This window comes from Pipra filicauda, unplaced genomic scaffold (assembly GCF_003945595.2).
Source record: "Pipra filicauda isolate LSUMZ 115617 unplaced genomic scaffold, ASM394559v2 scaffold29_size4552773_pilon, whole genome shotgun sequence".
NCBI lineage: Eukaryota > Metazoa > Chordata > Aves > Passeriformes > Pipridae > Pipra > Pipra filicauda.
Window position 1 is genome coordinate 4,511,974 of NW_024104420.1, and position 21,175 is coordinate 4,533,148.

General features: G+C 50.3%; 1 protein-coding gene across 1 annotated transcript; it reads left to right on the top strand.

Annotated features, from left to right (window-relative positions):
• Nucleotides 1–1,999: 1,999 nt before the first annotated feature.
• On the top strand, nucleotides 2,000–19,895 carry LOC120323611 (serine/threonine-protein kinase PAK 3-like). The gene is given in 13 exon segments (XM_039383101.1): nucleotides 2,000–4,343; nucleotides 4,609–4,752; nucleotides 5,289–5,423; nucleotides 5,887–6,052; nucleotides 6,225–6,288; nucleotides 6,455–6,503; nucleotides 7,750–7,859; nucleotides 8,491–8,540; nucleotides 8,543–8,604; nucleotides 9,440–9,539; nucleotides 9,974–10,170; nucleotides 19,369–19,506; nucleotides 19,773–19,895. Coding segments are annotated over 12 exon segments (1,290 nt in total). The 5' UTR covers nucleotides 2,000–4,343; nucleotides 4,609–4,656.
• The last annotated feature ends 1,280 nt before the right edge of the window (nucleotides 19,896–21,175 follow it).

The window sequence follows — 21,175 nt, forward strand, 5'->3', positions numbered from 1 at the left end:
AGCCCAGCTTTATGCTGTTCCAGGTCCCTGCAGCCCCCAGCCAGGGGCTGGGAGGGGGCCAGAGGCCCCAAGGGGCTCAGAGCCCCTTCCTCGTGGCTCTACAACATGGCCACCTCTCCTACAACAACCAAACTACAACTCTTCTTTTCCGGTCTGGTTGTGGTATGTTTACATTTCTGCAGGAGCGCCCATTGGGCAGAACTTCAAAACTTCCAGGGGTTTCCACCCCTTGGGGTCTACCACTTCTCTTAGCCTCTGGGGAGAACAAGGTTCAAACCACTACAAATGGGAAAAGGGTGTTTCTCTTCTTCTGTTTTGATGGGGATACTTCTTTAAAAGAAGCTTCATTGGCCCATCAACTGCAATTTGCCAAGTCCAGGGAGAATTCTGCTAAGGAGGGCTCCGCCCTCTCCATCTCTTGAAAGGGCCGTGTGGAGACCTTCCAGTCCAAGACAATTTCTCCTCAGGTGCCTTTTCAATTAACTTCAATTCTCTTCCTCATAGGAACACACTGCTTGGTCATCCGCCAGACAACCTCTGCTTTGGAAACTCTTCAGTACTGGATGTCAAGACAAAAGAAAAAAAAAGAAGAAGATGGTGGAATGGCTTGTAATAAATAGTTGTTGCTCCATCTGCACTTCCCAGCGTTGAAGTCTGAATGTCTGTAGTGACAGTCCCTGGGACCTGAGTAGCCCCAGGGCTTGCCACTGGAACGTGAGTAGCTGCACTGCTTATTGCAGGGAGTGAAGCAGCTGGAGTCTGAGTGGCCCCCCAGTAAATGCAGTGCCTGGTGCAGGGACAGAAGTGGCCGCAGTGCCTGTGGCTGGAGATTGAGTGACTGCAGTGCTTGTTGTGGGGACTGAAGTAGCCCCCATGCTTGTCAGCAGAATTTGTGCAGCTGCAGTCGCTCTCCTTTTCCTTCGAGCTGCAGTGCTTGTCCCTGGGTTGAGGTGACCACCAATCATGGCTCATGCCTAAACAAGATCTCAACCACAGGCAAGCCCATGCTGATTCCCAGCAAAAGGGCCAGGCTGGCTGCAAGGGTAATTCAAAGGACATTGAAAATCTTCAAAATTCTCAAATACTTCTCCAGTCAGCCTAGAGCGTTATTCTTCCCCAGGTGAGGACCCTGCATTTGCCTCAGTTGAACTTCCCATGGTTCCTCCCCAGCCTGTCGAGCTCCTTCTGAAGGGCTGCACAACTCTCTGGGTATCACCCACTCCTCCCAGCTTTGTGTCCCCAGCAAACTTGCTGAGCAGGCATCTCTCCCTCCATCTCCTAAACCAGTTCTGCAGAAAACATGAGAATGAAAACCTTAGCCCAGGCTCCATGGAGGATAAACATCACCCCATGGAACACAGACAGCAAGAGTGGTAGTATGGAAAGAGCACCTGAGCACACGTGCAGGAACACTGAGAGCAAATGAAACAGCATAATGGCAAGCATCTATGCAACTAGTCAAATAAGTGCTTGTAACAAATTTGTTTTAACACACTGTGGTCTGATCTCAACCCTTCTCAAGCCCATTTTCTCAACCCTTCGAACCTCATGTTGGGTGCCAAGAAGGACTATCATGGTTTATCCCCAACTGACAACCAAGTACCATGCAGCTGCTCACTCACTCTCTCCTCCCCAAATTCCCCCTGTCTGGTGAGGAGGAGAACCGGAAAGAAAAAAATAAACCTCGTGGGTTGAGGTAAGAACAATTTTAGAATTGAAACCAAATACAATAAGAACACCAAAGTAATAAAGATAATTAGTAGTTCTAATAATAATGCTTATGGCAATAATAAGCCCAGCAATAATAAGCAGTGGGAGAGAGAGTGACAGAGACCAAGGAAAGCAAGTGATGCACAGCACAGTTGGTCACCACCTGCTGACCACTGCCATGAGGGGCGGCTGCCGCTGGGGGGCGCCAGGGGCCGGGGGCGCCATGGCCGCGGTGCGCGCGGGCCGGGGCTCCTCCATGAGGGGAGAGCCTTCGCCAGCTCCGAGCCGCAGCAAAAGGGATCGGCCTCTGCTTGTTCCCCTGTCATTTAGGTCCCTTCGTAGCGAAGAGTAAAGAAGGCTTGAAATGAAACACTTTCCTACCGTTTCCCACTCTTTTATTTTGGGGGGGGGGGGCGAAGCTCTCTGCTGGAGGCGACCCGAGTGTCTACAGAAATGCAGCCCCCTCAAAACCCTCTTGGCTGTCCCACAGGTTGTCATCACTTGTTCAAAAGTACCGCCCAGCTCTGGCAGGAGAAAGAGCCCGCAGCGCAGCGGGCGCCGCCCCTGCCCAGCCGGGGCTCTCTGGCAGAGCAGCAGCAGCACAAGCCCCTCTCAACCCGCCCTTGCCTTGGCTTCCCCTGGGAAGCCAGAAGCCTCTGTAACTCAGCAGGTTCCCAGCTTGGATCACCTCCTGCTGGTGGGCAGATCCTGTGGGTTCCGACTGCTTCTGAAAAGTGACAAAGGCAGAGGTACAGACAGACAGGCAGAGGAGCCGTGGCAATGTCTGATAACTGTGCAATAGATGGCCCAGGAGGGGCGTTGCTTGGAATTATTACAGCTGTCCTGGCAATAGTGCCTCCTCTGCTGCTTCCGTGCAATGCATCGGGCCATTTTCTCATCCCCAGCAGTCACTCCTAGCCGCATTCCCCGGTTGCTGTTACTTGCATGTCAAAGCACAGTCGCCCGGGCTCCTGAGTTCCAGCTCTCAGCCTGGAGCACCAAGCTGTGGTGTTCCTCATGAACGAATGTTCTGTCCCCGTTTCACTGTGCTTGGAGCAACCACATTTGCTAAGAAGCAGGATTTAGCAGAGAATAAAATTGATTGGAAACACTTGGGTGGGAGCAGGCTGCTAGAGTTTTCTGTTCCTTTCTTTTGAAGGCGCAGTTGTGTTTCCTGAATGGAGGACCACGTGTGGTTAGCAGGGCTTTGGGGAGTGTTTTTGCAAGGCATGTGTCTTTGAAGCAGTTTCCTGATCACTGATCTAGAAGAAAATGGGGTCACCTGCCAAAATTTTCAAGCTTCAGGATTATGCCATTAGTCAGCAGGAAGAGTGGTGTCTGTAGATCCAAAGAAGTTGCACGTTCCTCATCTAATCAAGCTTGTCTTGGGAATTGTCCTGACTTTCAGTCAGACCCACACAGAGGATCTGAGTCAGGACAATATGCAACTTCCCAGATTTCACAGTGGGAGTTGAACCAGCTGCTCTCTCCACTGCACTTTGTGGGCTTGGGCACTGCCAGTGGTGATCCCGGGGCTTTGAAAGAACTTGTGCAGAGCCATTTGAAAATGCTACCATGGCTGCAAAAGTAGACAAAGAGCAGAAGCCCAGGTCTTTCTCTCTTCATTTTATATTTTAACTGAGAAAATAAATCAAAGGTGATTTTTCCAGTCCCTTGTTGGTAATGCTCAGGAATATATCTTTACACAGGAGAAAAAAACTGACTTGAAAGACACGGAAGGGGGAAGGATGCTTTCAAACTTTGAAAGGCTTCTGGTTTTCTGTTTTCCTCACCCTGCCTTCCTGAGGCCTGCCTACCACCTCATCTCTTTGGTCTCTGCCTCGTAATTCCCCTTTTAAATGGCATTTGCCCATTTGGGCCCACTGGTTTCCTCCTACCACCACCTTCAAAGTCATCCCACATTGGGTTTTAACTTTCTTTTCTTTCTCTCTGTATGTCCACTCTAGTCAGTTTGTGTGGTGCTTTTGAATCTTCTGGGCTCCCTATGGTTAGTGCTTCGCTGGACACCGCCCGTCTGGGTAGAATTGTCTCTCAGATGCCCCTTTGTAGACAGGAGTGATGCTTTAGCAACCATGGGAGCTTGGGCCACGAGGGACAGGGCCTGTCATGTGAGAGGCTCCCAGAGCGTAGATTGAAGGAAGGCAGGGACAGCGTTGCAGGCCTGAAGAGAACACGAAGCCCAGAACTGTCTCTTCTTGCACAAGAGGAGGGATAGCCCGGCCAGCAAGGCTATCAGACACTTGAGCAATGCCACCCATTTCCTCTTAGCTGCCTAAGAGCTGTCTGGAGTTGCAGTCATGGCTGGACCATGTTCATATGGCCTGTCTCAGGAGTCTGTGCCTCCCAGTGAGCAGAGGATGTCCCAGGAGAGCAGCAGCCCAGTGCTTTGGGAATGCATGAGCCTATCAGTCTTTGAGCCTTGCCACACCAACGTTGTGTGGGAAGTTTAAAGCCATCGTGTCTTCCTTTCTGTGCAGCTCCTGCAAGAAGTCGAGCGTGAGAAGACTGCACTGTTGGAGAGGCTCTGCCAGACTCAGGTAGAGCTGCTCCAAACCCGGCAGCAGCTAGGGCAGCTCAGGCAGCAGGTGAAAGAGGAGAGAGAAAATGGGCAGGTAAGCCTGAGTAGCCCGCTGGCAGAGGGGAGGGCCTGCAAGGTAGACCTTGGGACTGAGGAGGGAAGGACTACAGCAGGCCCTGAAAGCACAGAGCCCTGCAGGCTCCAGAGATGAGCCCCAGGAAGGAAGGCTTAGGCTGGAAGCAGAGCTGGGTGCAGAAACAGAGCCAAGTGGCTGAATGAATGGGATTTTGAGCTTGCCAGAGGGAAAACCCGAGCGTGACAGCAGGTCCCAGGAACTTTCTCTCCCTTTATGTTGTCAGAACATCAAGGAAAAGCTGGAAGCAGAGCTGCAGGAAGCTCGGAGTAAGATGAAGGCAGCGGAGAGGAGGCAAAAGGAAGAAATGGCAAGATTGCAAGAGGAAATCAGCCTCCTGCTTCAGCACAGGGAGGCTCTACAAAACCAGGTGAGTGAAACAGCGGTAGGCACTGCAGTCAGGCAACAGGTGCTCTCTGCCCTTCTTGCCTTTCCATTGCAGAGCAGCAGGCTGGTGGGGGTAATCCCTCTGACTGCCATCCTGCTGTGGTCTGCGTCGCAGCTGCTCTGAAGGGACTTACTGGGCCGCTGACTCTCAGCTGCCACCCTGGACAGCAGGGCTAGTCCTCTGGCCGCTTGGCCAGCAATCATCCCCATGCATTTCTGCTGGCCTGTGACTACCAACCTGGTTTTGAGGCGTTTGTTCGGCTGAACGTGAGGACCCAGATACATTTGGGAACAAGTTGTCCGTATCCATTGTGCATCTTGTCCTCATTCAGCATGGGGTGAACTTTCAAGCTGTTCTTTCCTTTTCCTCATCGTCTCTGATATGGCTGACAGTGACAAGCTGTAGTCTCAGACTTTGCTCTGTTTGCCTGGAGGTGGCAGAGTGGACATGTCAGCTCGCAACCTCACACCAATGTTGTGTGGCAAGTTGAAAGCCATCTCCTCCACCTTCCTGTGCAGGTCCTGCAAGAAAAGGCACGTGAGAAGACCGCTCTCTTGGAGAAGCTGTGCCGGACTCAGGTAGAGCTGCTCCAAACCCAGCAGCAGCTAGAGCAGCGCAGGCAGGAGGTGAGAGAGGAGCGAGAGAATGGGCAGGTAAGCCTGAGTAGCCAGGTGACGGGGGAGGGCAGTAACAAGGGCCTGCAAAGTAGATGTTGGGAGTGAGGAGGGAAGGACCACTGCAGGCAAGTCCCAGCAGGTGATGGGTGTCAAAGCTGAGCAAGATCTGAGTGAGGCCCAGGAACTGCCAAGGCAGAAGGTGCTGCAGGCTGAACACTTGCCTAAGATTTGAAGGAACAGAGGAGACAATGGGAGGAGATCGAACATCACAACAGGGAGCTGCAAGGGTGTCTGCAGTCCTTGGAGGGTGAAGGGAGTAGTTGGGACGAAGTGGAGCGGTCATTGTTGCAGTCATTTCTCAGAAAATCTGTGAAAATGTTTAATGAATCAGTTTAAGAGCCCTGGAGGCGGCATCTTCGTGAAGCCTTGCATTTGAAATGTGATCTCTGGGGCATCTCTGCCAGCCACCTTTCTGACACAAACCAATTGCTTGTTCCAGATCTACAGAGGCGAACCTGACAGCGAACCCGTGGCTGCAGCAGCCCCCTCTAACGAAGCCTCCACTCCCCAGCCTGAGAACTCGAGCCCCAGCAGTTCGTCCAGCTCACGCCTGGACGCAGAGCAGCTGCGAGAGCTGAGAGAGGAGCAGTCCCTGAAGCTGCTGAGTACGTCCTGTGTATTTCTTGTCTGCTAGAGCAGCGTGTTGCGTGCATGTCTCAGCATGAGCTGTGCCACATGTTCCTCCTCACTCTGCTGTCACAGAGGGCTGCCTTTTGGATCTGCTGGAAACTGCTATCTCTGCTCTGAAGTGAGCACGTTGCATTTTGCTTCTTTCAGGGAGCATTGTGAGTGTGGGAGATCCACTGAAGAAATACACTGGATGGGAAAATATTGGCAAAGGGTGAGTGCGACCACACTTCCTTCGACAAAACCAGGGGCCAGGTATTTTGCTGGTGCCACATTCAAGCGGGAAGTCAGGCAAGCTCCCAGCGTGTTCAGACACAGGGCTCAGAGTCTCCCGTCTCTCAGTGCTGATCAGAATTTCTTTGCTGCTGTTCTGTTTCTAGGGGTTTCGGCACCGTGTACAGAGCATTCGATGCTGTCACGGGAGGAGAGGTATGTGCCAACAACCCCGCAGCTTTTGCAGCTCTCGAGTGCTCTCCTCTGTGGCTGGAGCTCTGGGTCGCCGTTCTTTGCTGCACAGGCTGTTCCCCTGAAGCCCAGGCTAGAGGCAGCCTGCAAAATGCATTTGGGGCAGACTTTGTCCTTCTTCACTACCTGAAAGAATGCAAGGAGGGCAGCGTTATCTTTCAGAAAAGGACACGCTAGCGTGGTCTCAGTTGATAAATGGGCATTGACTGGCTGACGGCGACTGCCCTCCTTCAGGCCCAATTTCTCTTCATGCCAGGTTCAGACACAGAGAGCATTTAGCTTTTTTTCCACCAGGGCTTTCATCTTGAAAATCTAATGCAAAAGCCAATGAAGGAGAGACCACGTTTGCAACACAGCTTTGTGGTTCAGTCCTAGTGAAGCTAGTTGGCACACACATTGACCAATGAGAACGCGTTTACCAAGAGCAAAGATCTCTCCTGAGCAGTACCATCCTGGTTTGGTCTGATCTCCAAGAGAGCCCATTACAGAGATTCTATTTGTAATAAGCAGACACGGTAGTGTCTTAGAGAGTCCCACTGCTCTTTGGGGTTCCAGCTCCACATTCCTGAATTCTCGTTTCTGGCTGTCAGCAAAGACATCAGAATCTTCCTGCTACTTCCTTATCCACCTGCACTGCTGTGCTTGGGAACTGTGCTTAGAGAGAGGTCTACAAGGCATCTAGAAGCACTAAGCCCCACCTATCATCTAGGCCGTATCCAACTGCAAATCTCATCCATTTGCTCTGTGATATGATTGCTTTCCTGCACAACTGAGAATAGCAGCAGGTTGTGAAATACGCATCAGACCCCCTAGAAAGGCTAAGGGATTACCAGCTGTTTGGATACACTTTCACAAGAGCATCATTGCTTTATGCTTGCAAATTGTGTGTAAATGATAACAGCTGTGACAGATGAAGGCCCTCTGGGAAGAATGTGGATGCAGAGTGTTGTTAGAGCTTTGTGGTTGCTAGTTTAGAGACCATTTCTGCCAAGTGGACAAGGCAAAACATCCATGGCCCCGGGCCCTGTCACTGGCACCCGAGCCAGCAGAGAAAGGGGCTGTTGTCAGGTCAGTTACGAATTGCTCTGACATTGGACCACGAGGCCGTTGGGCTCAGCTTGGCTGTGTCATTCCAAAATCTTACACTCAGTGCTCCTTGTGGTCTCCTGCAAGAGACGTCTCAAGTTCATGGTTTTCAACGTCATTTTAGGTGGCCATCAAGCTAGTCAATCTCCATCAACAGAGAAAAGAGGAACTCCTGAAAGAAATCCTGGTCTTGAGGGAGAAGAACCACCCCAATATTGTTACCTATGTAGACAGGTAGGCAGCTCTGGTGTTATCATGGGAATGTTCATTTACAGGCTTTCAAGGCAAAGGTTAAAACACCTTTGACTCCCTGGCAGAAAATGGATCTTTTCATTATTATTAATCTACTTGGATAGCATGTATGGGAGGAGAATGCATTTTGTCTGCATTGGTGCTTCCTGGCAGACACAGTTTGAAGACTGTTTTCCAAAACCTGGATCTCTTACTAAATCAACAGCCTCTACATTCTCTCCCTCCATCTTTTCTCAAAGGGTTGACCAAATTCTGTCCTCAGTGCTGCATACCCTCCTTGCCTGGATAAAGGTTGTGAAAATTGTGTCTCCTGGCTGCTGGAATGAAGGGTGGAATTGATGTGTTAAGAGGATGAACCAACTGATGGCATGTGTCCCAGTTCCAGGTTCATCTTTGCTGTTACTAAACTGCCTTTTTGCCTTTGCTTGCCACCTTAGCCAGCTCCTTTCTTCATGGGGATTGTAAGCCCTGTACAGCCCAGGCAGAATGTCTCTTCCTTTTAGTCTGTCTCCATGTACAAGTGACCTGGAAAAAAAAATCAGGAGAGCAGGCTTTTCCATAAGGCAATTGAGCTGTGCACATTCCTCTCCACGCTGTTGTTTTCTTCTTCCAGCTACCTTGTCAGTCAGGAGCTCTGGCTGGTGATGGAGCACATGGACGGAGGCTCTTTGACGTTATTAGCGAGACATGGATGGTCGTAGGACAGATAGCAGCTGTCTGTCAGGAGGTAAGGGATCCCACTTGTGCTTCTGATGGCTTGGAATGGATTGTCCTTGTAAAGAGGCAGTGTGAACAGCACTGATTTTATCTTCAGAGCTTTGGTCCTCTGCTGCTCTTATGATCCAGAGGAGAAAGAGGCTCTCAAGTGAACTGCCTGCCAGTGTCCCTGCACTTCCTATACTCTGCTCTTAGGATACTCTTATCTACCCCGGTTGTACTCTCTCCCTCTGTGGTTTTTCAAATGTATTTCCTGTTCCCCACTTGGCCTCTCTAAACATTTGCCTGGAGCCTGTCTGTACTGCATTGCTTGCCTGTAAAAGCAAAGGTGCTGGTGGCAGAAGTTGGAAGGAATAGCGAAGAAAACTCCAGACTCATTGCTGCCACTCCTCAGCTTCAAAGGACAGCATTGCACCCAAGATGGTGTTTGCTTCTGAAGACTGACTAATGGGTTACTTCCAAGGCTGCTGGCAAGGCTAGCAAGAAAATCTTGATCGTGCAGCCTCCCGCCCAGAAGCCACCCACTTCATGCCATTTGTTTGCAAAGCCTCTTTAGTCCTCTGGGCGCAGAGAGCACAAGCACTGCAGCAGCAGTCATTCTGGCTGGGTTTGCAGGGCACTGGAGCAACAAGGCCTGTTTCTCTTTCAAAGCTAATATGCCTTCACTTAGAAAGACACTGCTCTCCTAGTGTTGCAGCAGCAAGCTCTTCCTCTTGACAGCACCATGCCCTGTCATTGCTGACTGTTCCTCTAGAAATGGTTGAATCGTTTACAACAGTTTCCTCTCTTGGGTGATGAAATCCGATCGCTAAGTTTTACCCTCCTGTTTGTTTTTTCTCTCTCAGTGCCTGCAGGGACTGGCTTTCCTTCATTCCAACCGGGTCATCCACAGAGACATCAAAAGCGACAACATTCTTCTGGGCCTGGACAGAGCGGTGAAGTTGGGTGGGTATTCTTGCTTGGGCTCAGCGTTCTGGGGATGCAGCGTGGGGCTGCCGTGGAGTCACTGCCACATCCCCAACAGCGGTGCTTGGCAGAGTGCATGGACCACTCCTGCAGGCAAAGAGCACAGCTGCAAGGGGCAGAGAGGTCTAGAGAGGAACATGGTGTTAAGAGTGGCTCTGGTTTTTGTGTGTCCCTTCTAGAGGCGGGCAGTTACAACCCAAACCTTCAGGTGAATAAATGAAAGGCACTGCATGAAGCATGGGGCTTTGTTCAGGGGACAATGCCTTATTTGCTTGGTTGCAGCCTTGAGGAAACAGAGCACGGCCACTTTCCCTGATAGATCCAGCACCACACTCTCAGACTTTGTGTGCACAATTCTTTTCCTTGGTTTCCTAACCGAGGCTTGTTTGAACAGTGTTTGTCTTTCTCCTCAGCTGATTTTGGCCTCTGTGCTCAGCTCACCCCTGAGCACGGGAAACGGAGCTCCATGGTCGGGACTGTTTACTGGATGGCCCCTGAAGTTGTGAGAAGCCAACCCTACGGCCCCAAGGTGGACATCTGGTCTCTCGGCATCGTGGCAATAGAGATGCTGGAAGGAGAGCCTCCTTACTTTAAGGAAAGCCCTTCCATGGTAAGGTGCAAAGACCCTCAGACACCGGTGTCTTTGTAATCCGTCCCATCTTCTGTCTCCCATGAGACAAATGCCATTCCCACCAGCTTGAACTACTTCCACCAAGGTCCGCTTCTAAAAATGTCCCTGCAGCACACCAGCATCTGCTGGAGCTCTCTTGCCCTCACGGGGAGGACCTCAGAAGGGAGGTTCGTGGCACATAGACACTTCAGAAACCTTTCCTCTTGGCCTTCAGCGATGCTTGAAATATCTGGTGCGCTTTTTGATCTCTCTGAGCTCTGTCTCTCAACCAGATAGTTTCAGGCTTCTAAATCATCTCTGTATTGTTCTGTCCTGTGTCTGGGTGGTCTGCGTAAGTTTAGGATCTTGCTTTCACAGACTGCAGCCCTAACTGTCTGCCGAATCCTTGGCTGTTTCTTGGGACATGAAAGTAATTGAGGGGCTTATTGCCCCTTTGCAGCTCCTGCAAACACGGATTTCCTTTGAGCTGGACTTGTTTCTCTTTGCCGGCTGCATCACAGGAAACCAAAGTTCAGCTTCCCATAGACCTTTTTCCGTGGTTGTAGAAATCTTGCAAAGGGGTGCTACGTAGCTAAAGATGACTCCCTCATGATTTGTGCTGCTGAAGAAATTGGCAACTGAAAGAGCTCCGCTTGTCCTGGCACTGCTGTTCCGCAGTCAGGTGAATGTGGCTGGAATCCACTGCCTGCAGTCGGCACGGGTGCCGTGTTCCCTTCTGCTGAGGGAGCAGTAACGTCCCTCGGGGAGCACAGTTAGAAACACAGTGAGGACAGGCACTGCAGCTCCCCACTGTGTCCAGTGGCTGGGACCAGCTGCAGAGGGACAGCATAAGACTGATTTGGTGGCCTTTTACGCCACTGGAGGTTGGAGCTTAACCAGTGGGGTCTGGGTGCTCAGGTGCGGCTATGGAAGAAAGAGGGAGAGTGTGAGGGAAGAGGAAAGTGACTGGAAAAAGTACCAAGCATGGAGGCAGATTTATAACCCGGAACAGACAGCACACACTGGAGTGGACACTTGCTTGCTGGATATGACATATACCGGAATTGACAGTTTTTCCCCAGTTTCCCAAGTTTATTGTTGTATTGTTGTATTGTTGTATATATGTACTCCAGTTGTTGTTTTAAAAACCCTATCCTCCATATTGTCTTCTTCTCCCCTCATAGTTTTCCCACCAAAACCTGTTGTCCTCCCCTGTTTTCCCACTCCTCTGCCTGCCATTGGTTGATGTTTGGTGCAGTGCAGAGGTAGCTCCTATTGGCCCATTCCCCTGGTAACACCCAGACTCCGCCCACCTTCACCCTGTTGCCCTATCCCGAGAGTCCCTTAGTTGTCAATCCTTTGCTCCTCCCCTCGCCTGGTTCCACCTCCTTATCCTACCCTATTTAAGTCTCTTGCTCCCCTAATAAATTCGGCATTGCTTCACCGACCTCTGCTGTGTCAAAGACCCTTTTTGCAGTGCCCGGTCCCATTCCCTTTCCCTGTGGGCCGTGGCAAGTGGCGCCCAACGTGGGGCACAGTAGAGGTCTTCTGTATCAGGAGAACTCCTGTGCTGCTACTTGGGTACAGGCAACTCCAGGAGGGGAGATCCTTCCGCCAACCCTCCTTCACAGGACAGATGACTGTGGACTTCGTGGAAGCCGCACAGGTCGTGCACCAACGAAGGTGAGCTGTGGAGGACATTCCCACACCGTACCCAACACCTACCCCATAACAAAACTTAAACAAAAAGGAGGAGTAACATCAGAAAGTTGTGAGAAAACCTAAATTAACACCATGGGTCTCACGCTTTCCACCTCTGAAAAGTTTGTATACCACCGCCTCAAGGATTTTATTATTGAGCACGGTCACCCATTGGACAAAAAATCAGCCAAAGCTCTTGCCAGATGGCTTGACTGACATGGCCATAAAGTAAATGATAACACCACGCTTGAGAAGTGGCAAGCCTTGGGATATCACCTCTGGCGGGAGAATGATAAGGGTGACCGGCTCGCGAAGAAGGCGTTAATTGCCTGGAGGCTTGTTCTGATGGTGCTACAGCACCATATGATGAACAAGAATGTCAGCCTCTCCAACACGTCTGCTGAATCCTCCAAGAACACCACCAAGAGCACTAATAACACCGACAAGGACACTAAGCATACAGACAAAGACACTTCAATCACCCCACAAAATGGCGGGAGGGAAGAGGACACCAGTGACACACAAGATGGCAGGAGGGAGACAGTGGACTCAGATGCGCAAAATGGCGGGAGGGCGCAGAGAGCAGCGCGTTGAAGGTGAAATGGCATCAAGGAGGCTGGACCCCGAGATTGCGCGGACAGGAAGGAAGGGGAACCGTGGGAGAGACCGGCACGGGAAAAAAGGAGGCAGGCCCCCGTAGCTCCACCCTCTGGGCCACCTCCGTTTCCACCCATGCGTGCGCGGAGTCCTTCCTCTGACACGCCCTCCACCATGCCTACTTCCGCCAGTCCAGTCTCCTCCCCCGAAGTGTCACCCTCCCGGAAGCCACGGAGAGCAGCGGGCGGGGCAAGGGCAAAGGCCAAACATAACATCCCCCAAGATGGCCACGCCCGTGGGCCACCTAACACTGAGGCCTACCCCACTTGCCACTACCCCACACCTGATTGTGACCGGGTGCCGTGCTCCTCGGAAAGGCCCGCTACAGCGCCAGATATCTGGCCTTCCGGAAGGCCTTCCAAGAGGAAGCAGCAAGCGCCAAGGACGCGGAATTTCTGCGTGCCTTTCCAGTTTATTATGATGAGGGGAACGCACCCGAATGGAGGCCCATCTCGTACCCAATGCTTAAAGATATAAAGAAAGCAATAGTGGAGTATGGGTTGGGTGCCCCATTTACCATCGGGTTGCTCAAGTCATTTTTCCTTGCATACACCCTTATCCCATTCAACATTAGAGCAGTAATTGGAGGGTTGTTTACAACCGTGCAGGCTTCGGTTTTCGAAGCGGACAGGAGAAAAAAGATCATAACCTTCGTAAATGACAAAATGGAGAGAAGAGGCATTCCCCCCAGGCAGGCAATAGACATGCTCTATGGAGAGGGAGATTACTCTACCAGAGCGGATCAAGCCAGATTAGACCCCAAATTATTAGACATCACTAAAGAATTGGCATTAGAGGCCGTACAGAAGGTAGCTGATGCTTACGTACAGACACCTTCTTTCACTTTAATAAACCAAGGGCCTAAAGAACCATTTGTGGCTTTTTTAACTCGGCTTAAAGAAGCAATTAGCAGGCAGGTGTCTCAGAAAGAGTGCCAGGAAATTCTATTTAGTAAATTGATTCTCGAAAAGGCCAATGAGGACTGCCAAAAGGCTTTAAAATTATTAAAAAATCCGACTCCACTGGAGATGATCGAAGCATGTAAGAACATTGGATTGAACTCCCATAAAGCACGCCTATTGGCTGCCGCATTTACAGGGCCGCAACACTGCTTTGGATGCGGGGAAAAAGGACATTTTCGGAAACACTGTCCTAAACTGTCAAAATCCACACCTGACTTACCAAAAACTTTGTGTCGCAGGTGTGGAAAAGGACGACACTGGACTTCCAGTTGTCGTTCTGTTACCAACATTAACGGCGAACCTCTCTCTCCCAGACAGTCACCCAGATTAAGAAAAAGAGTCACCTTCTCGTCGTTGCCGGATCTAAGGTCGTGTGAGTGTGAGCCGTCGGGAAACGGGGAGCAGAGCGCTCGGGGGAGCACTATGACACAAGTAGCCCCTCACCTGCGCTCCATTCTGCGCCAGCCATCGCGCCCAGCTACCCCGTAGCCCGATGGCCGCTCCCTGACCCGGTGCCAGTAGAAAAACAATGTTCTCCACTCCCATGCGTAATCCTCACGGTTGTGCACCCCTCCATACATTTAAGCTCGTACGAGCAATTAGTCAAAGTCTGACCGTCAGCCCCCATCGACCCGGACAGAACTTATCTAATAACATCTCATTTCTCGGTAGTGGATAAAGGTATAATAGTGGTACCCACAGTCCTGACCAGTTTGACGAATTCCAACATAGCCATATGTTTATGTGTCCATCTTCCCCCCGTGCAGCTAGAGGACCGCTTCCCAGTTGCCAAAATGGTCTCCATGGACGACCTGCTGTGCGTGCTGCCGGCGGATGAAGAGCAGAGGAAGAGGGAGCAGAAAGAAGTCCTTTGGGCTGCAGATGTTAAATCCCCTCGCCCTCTGCTAACTTGTTTGATTTACTATTCACAGCCTAGACAGCCGCAGCGGGTCAAAGTGGAGGGCCTTTTGGACATGGGAGCTGATGTGACTATCATCGCCTCCAAGGACTGGCTGCACGGATGGCCCGCACAAACGGCCTATGTCCAAGTCAGCGGCATGGGGGGGACGCAATATCCGGTCAGGAGTCGGGAGGTACTCACTGTTTACGGGCCGGAGGGCAGACCAGCATCCCTCCAACCATATATTTTAAATATTCCATTCACACTATGGGGAAGGGACACCATGGAGCAGTGGGAGCTCAGCTTGAGAACCCTGTCCCATGAGGAAAATTTTTAGGTGGGGTCACTGAAGTACTGCAGCTCCCCAGACTGAGCTGGAAAACAGACATGCCAGTATGGGTCGATGAGTGGCCCCTACCTAAGAAAAAGCTGCAAATTCTCAATGAGCTAGTGAATCAGGAATTGGCTAAAGGACACCTGGAGTCTTCCACCAGTCCCTAGAACACTCCAGTGTTTGTCATCCAAAAGTCCTCAGGTTCCTGGAGATTTCTCCAGGACCTGCGCAAAGTTAATGAAGTCCTCGAACCAATGGGAGCCCTCCAGCAGGGAATGCCATCACCATCCATGCTCCCTGCTGAATGGCCCCTAGTGGTAATTGATATAAAGGACTGTTTCTTTCACATTTATCTTAATCCGGCTGATTCGGTCAAATTCGTATTTTCAGTCCCTGCTGTCAACGCTTGTGAACCTCACCGCAGGTTCCAGTGGCGAGTGCTTCCCCAGGGGATGAAAAATTCCCCAACACTCTGCCAGATGTTCGTGGCAGAAGTGTTGTGTCCAATCAGGCAGAAATACCCGCAGTCAATCATCTTCCATTATATAGATGATGTGTTGATCTGCGCCAAATCCCAATTGGCAGTAGACAAGACCTTAAATTCAACCATTTTGGCTCTAAAAGCAAAGGGATTGGAGATATCCCCTGAAAAGGTACAAAGGGAAGCACCCTGGAGGTACCTTGGACTTCAGATTACGGAAAAGGCCATAAGGCCCCAGGCAGTAGAAACTGACAGAAGAGTCCACACGTTAAACGACCTCCAGAAGCTGCTGGGAGCGATCAATTGGATCCGACCTGTGTTGGGAATCACAACCGGTGATCCCTTATTTGAGCTGCTCAAGGGAGATGCTGATCTGTCCTCCCCCCGTACTTTAACATCAGAAGCTGAAAAAGCACTATCCACTGTTGAGAAAAAGATTTCACAAAGACAATCATGCAGGAGGATGGAGGGACTGCCATCCTCCCTAGTAATCATAAGGGAACAACATCAGCCCTTGGCTCTCTTGGGCCAATACACTGACGACTGCAAAGATTTCTGTTTGTGGGAGTGGATATTCCTCCCTCATCAATTTGGCAAGATGATCACCACCATCGCAGAAATGATTGGAAAGGTAACATTTAAAGGTCACACTAGGTGCTTAGAACTTAGCGGTGAGGAGCCGGATTCTATCTACCTCCCACTAACTTCTGAACACCTAGAACAGCTGCTGCAAACCTCCATAGATTTTCAAATTGCCATCAGGGGCTACCCGGGAGAAATTCGGCTTCACCTCCCGGCGTGCCCATTTATTCAAAGGTTAATCTAAATTCCATTAAAGTTGAAAATTGTACAATCGGATCTGCCAATAAAAGATGCCAAAACAATTTTTACCGATGGCTCAGGGAGAACCGGAAATGCGGTAGTAATTTGGTGCGAAAATGAAGATTGGAAACAAGATATCCACAAAGTACAGGGTTCTCCCCAAATAGTGGAGCTTTCTGCAGTTGTGCGCGCCTTCGAAATTTTCAGTGGTGAGCCAATTAATATCGTTTCTGATTCGGCTTATTTGTGTGGTGTGGTCAAGAGAATTGAAAATTCATATCTCAAAGATGTGGCAAACGAAAATTTGTTCCGATTGCTGACCAAATTGTTGTTTTTAATTCAAAAAAGGGAATTCGGCTTCTTCATTGTCCACACCAGGTCACACACTCCTCTACCAGGTCCTGTGGCGGAGGGAAACCAGATTGCCGACCATCTGGCAGGTATGGTGGTCACTCCCAATTTACTCCAACAAGCGAAGATATCCCACGAGTTCTTTCACCAAAATGCATGATCGCTGCAAAAACAATTTGGCCTCAAATTATTCCAAGCAAAAGAAATTTTAAGGACGTGCCCTGATTGTCAAATTGTCACGCCAGTCGTCCCAGAAGGGACCAATCCAAGAGGCCTTTCAGCACTAGAAATTTGGCAATCAGATGTTACGCACGTAGCTGAATTTGGTAAACCAAAATATGTACATGTGTCCATTGACACTTTTTCTAAGATGATTGTAGCCACCGCGCATTCTGGTGAGAAGAGCCATGATGTAAAAAGACACTTTCTGTCCGCATTCGCAAGGATGGGAGTCCCTAAGCAGATAAAAACAGACAACGGGCCCTCCTATGTGTCTGCGGACACGAAACGGTTCTTTGAGCAATGGGGGGTCCACCATACCACCGGGATCCCTCACAGTCCCACAGGCAGGGTATAGTAGAGCGTGCCCACCAAAATATTAAGAATATTCTTAAAAAACAAAAGAGGGGGAGTATTGGCGTGTCCCCCCAAGAGAAATTAGACAAAGTGATGTATGTTTTAAATTTTTTGAATATGATGGAGGAATCAGAAACTCACACAGACAGAAGTCCAGTAGATCGCCACTTTAAATCTGATTCTTTATCGTCAACATCATTACGAGCGAAAGTTATGTACCGGGACCCACTGACAGAAACCTGGACGGGCCCTTTCCCCTTAGTCACCTGGGGGAAGGGCTACGCCTGTATTTCAGGTCCAGACGGACCAAAGTGGGTCCCAGCGCACCGTGTGAAGATCCATCAGGCGTGAAGAGAGAATAGAAGACAACCATGCACCAGCTTCACTTCACCATCTTCCTCATCATCATCAACCCTGCACTCATCCTTCTCAGCACTTCAACACCACTGCGGGAATGGATGAGCCAACCGGGCAAGAACTTATGGGTAACGTTAGCCAAGGCTACAGGCACGGACACCTTGTGCCTGGCCTTGGCTAGTGCAGGCAGCCCATTCCGAACGTGCCTGGTGGGGATCCCGGTAACACCGGCCGAGTGGGATACCTTTGTATCTCTAACTCGGAGCACAGGATCCCTACCCCTGAACTCCCCCAATCTAGCCCAAACCATATCCGCTCTTACGTTTGTCGATATGCCTTTTCAAGAAATTGACCTTTTAGGTTCTCTCCCTACCGTTGCATGCGTTATTTTCCACCGTTACACCCAGCCAGTTTTGTTCACCCCCCACAATGTCACAGCTAACAAGCAGCTTTACCGAGGGACCACTTCGCCGTGGTGCAACAATTCTATTGTCACCACCATCCCGACGGAGCACGTTCCTCGGAACATGCGGCTCCCGAAGGGATATTTCCTATTGTGCGGAGATCGGGCATGGCCGGGAATTTGCGCCTACCCGGAGGGAGGTCCCTGCACAGTAGGGAAGTTAGCACTGTTAAACCCGGCAAAGTTCCGATTGGCCAATGAGTTTGTGTTTTCCAAAAATCGTGAGAAAAGGTCCCTTCGGGTAAAGCGGAGCTGGTTCCCTAATATTCAAAGAAAGGTCGAAGGTTGGAGGCTCCCCCCAGAGCAACCCAAACCCCAACCTCCTGTCTCAAAACTAGAGGCCACACCCCCACAGATCAGGCTCCAAAATTCCCTCCCAGCGCCACATGTGAATATCGGAAAGCCGCAATATTGGGCCACACCTCTGCCCTGTTGTGATTCGAACATTCACATCTGGTCAAAGGTAAAGAACTTCTGGGCATCCTTCCCTATCCCTAGGATAGGGACAGCTCATGCCCTCTCTTTGCTCACGCACCTTGGGTGCTGGCTCACCAAAGAAGCGAACGCCACCACACGAGCAATTGAGGGCCTGTTAGCGGACACCCAGAAGTTAAAAGAGGTCAGTTTACAGAATCGAGCAGCCATAGATTTCCTTCTCCTGGCACATGGTCACGGGTGCCAGGAATTTGAGGGAATGTGCTGTATGAATTTCTCGGACCACGCCGAGTCCATCCATGAGAGTATCAATCAGTTAAAAAGCCTGGTCCGGGAAATTCATCAGACGGAAAACGAAGGGCTCGATGACCTCTTTGATTGGCTCAAACTTCCAAATTTTCCTAATTGGTCGCGAAAAATTATTATCCTATGTTTATTGTCCCTTTTTGGTTTAATTTCTTTATGCACTGTTTTACCTTGTTTGTTTTTATGCCTACGTAAGATGCTGATGTCAACCATCACCGCCAACCTCTCAGCCATTCAAACAAACAAAGAAGGGGGAGATGTGGGGGAAGAGGAAAGTGACTGGAAAAAGTACCAAGCATGGAGGCAGATTTATAACCCGGAACAGACAGCACACACTGGAATGGACACTTGCTTGCTGGATATGACATATACCGGAATTGACAGTTTTTCCCCAGTTTTCCCAAGTTTATTATTGTATTGTTGTGATGTTATATGTACCCCAGTTGTTGTTTTAAAAACCCTATCCTCCATATTGTCTTCTTCTCCCCTCATAGTTTTCCCGCCAAAACCTGTTGTCCTCCCCTGTTTTCCTGCTCCTCTGCCTGCCATTGGTTGATGTTTGGTGCAGTGCAGAGGTAGCTCCTATTGGCCCATTCCCCTGGTAACACCCAGACTCCGCCCACCTTCACCCTGTTGCCCTATCCCGAGAGTCCCTTAGTTGTCAATCCTTTGCTCCTCCCCTCGCCTGGTTCCACCTCCTTATCCTACCCTGTTTAAGTCTCGTGCTCCCCTAATAATTCGGCATTGCTTCACCGACCTCTGCTGTGTCAAAGACCCTTTTTGCAGTGCCCGGTCCCATTCCCTTTCCCCACGGACTGTGGCAGGAGACTCTCATGTTTCCTTCTTCTTCAGGCTCAAGACCTGATAGCCAGAGAAAGGACACCAAAGCTGCAGAACCCCTGGCTACACTCCTCTCTCCTGCTTGACTTCCTGAACTGCTGCCTGCAGAGGGACAAGAAGAGGTGAGCGTCTGCCCAGGAACTTCTGCAGGTAAAGAGGGAAGCGGCTGCAGGTGGAACAGCTGTCCCATCTCAGGCATGGCTTCTCAGCTAAACTCCAAGGCATCAGATGGGCCCCCCTCCTGGTAATCTCTAAACAAAAGAACTGAAGTAGGATGATGCCAGGCCTGAAATGGTGCTGGAGGAACCCAACAGAACCAGTCCCAGCCGAGCAGTCTGAGATTTGGCTGTGTTTGAGGTGGTGGAGGATCCTGCGCAATGGCTTATGCCTTTCCTCTCTTTGGGCAACTAAACTAGCCCGTGCCTGGAGAAAAGAGGAACCTAGGGGAGTCTCCTAAAAGGAGCAAAGCCCTGGGACAGCAAGCAGCATTCCCAGTGTGCTGTCAGGGCAAAGCTCCCAGGAAGCAGAAGACACCCTGAGGAATGGATTTGTGGATTATGGGCCAGCTTTGCCTGGGATAGCAAGGTCCTAGACATGAAGACAGAGATGCAGATGGTCCCCTCCATCCTATTTCTGCATCTTTCTGGCAAGCAGAGGAGTCCTGCTTGAGCCTGTGAGGAAGGGAGTTTGGAAAGTAATGCTTCCTCTCTTTTTTTTCCCCTTTGGGCAGCATCCATTCCTTCAATCAGCCAAGCCTCTCTCCAGACTGGTTCCTGTGATCATTGCAGCGAAGCAGTCGAGGGAGTACAGGAGATAACAAGACCATTTCCGGACGGTTTTCTTAAGTGGGACTCAGAATAAAAACTCGGTAAGACCTCAACTCTGCTGGAAGATTCCCTTCCTTGTCACCCTGTGAAGAAACTCTACATTCACTTCTCAATTGTCCATTGTTTCTTACAGATGGAAAGTCCCAATTCTGCAGTTTTTGGTATGTTTTGGAATTGGGAAGAGTCTCCTTCCTTGATCAACTCCACAGTGAACTGAACGGAACAGAACTGAACTGAAGGAAGGGAGGGAGGGAGAGAGGGCTGGGGAAGAGACGGAAGTGAGGCGGGGGAGGGAGGGAGGAGGGAAAGCCAAGAAGGAAAGGCAGGAAGGCAGAAAGACAGGAAGGCAGGAAGGAAGGAAGGCAGGAAGGCAGGAAGGAAGGGTGAGAGGCATTTCTCCTGTGAGTTGAGTCACCAAGGTGAAAAGGTAAAAGGTGTAATTCTGGCTCATTCCCAGTAGACAGCTCCCAAAGCATGGAGGGGACAGCAATGCTGAATGGCCCTTAGGGACATAGTTCAGTGGTGGACATGGCTGTGTTTTGTTACACTCAATGATACTAAAGATCTTGTACTCACTGCAGAATTCTATAACCCTGCAGAAACCCTCAAGTGGAGGCAGAAACCCTCTCCTGATGCCAAACCCTGTAGGAGCCCTGACCAGGCTTGTCAAGGACATGAAGGTCTGGCCGGCTTCTTGCCCACATCAGCAAATGAGTGGACAATGGGAAAAGGGTGTTTCTCTTCTTCTGTTTTGATGGGGATACTTCTTTAAAAGAAGCTTCATTGGCCCATCAACTGCAATTTGCCAAGTCCAGGGAGAATTCTGCTAAGGAGGGCTCCGCCCTCTCCATCTCTTGAAAGGGCCGTGTGGAGACCTTACAGTCCAAGACAATTTCTCCTCAGGTGCCTTTTCAATTAACTTTAATTCTCTTCCTCATAGGAACACACTGCTTGGTCACCTGCCAGACAACCTGTGCTTTGGAAACTCTTCA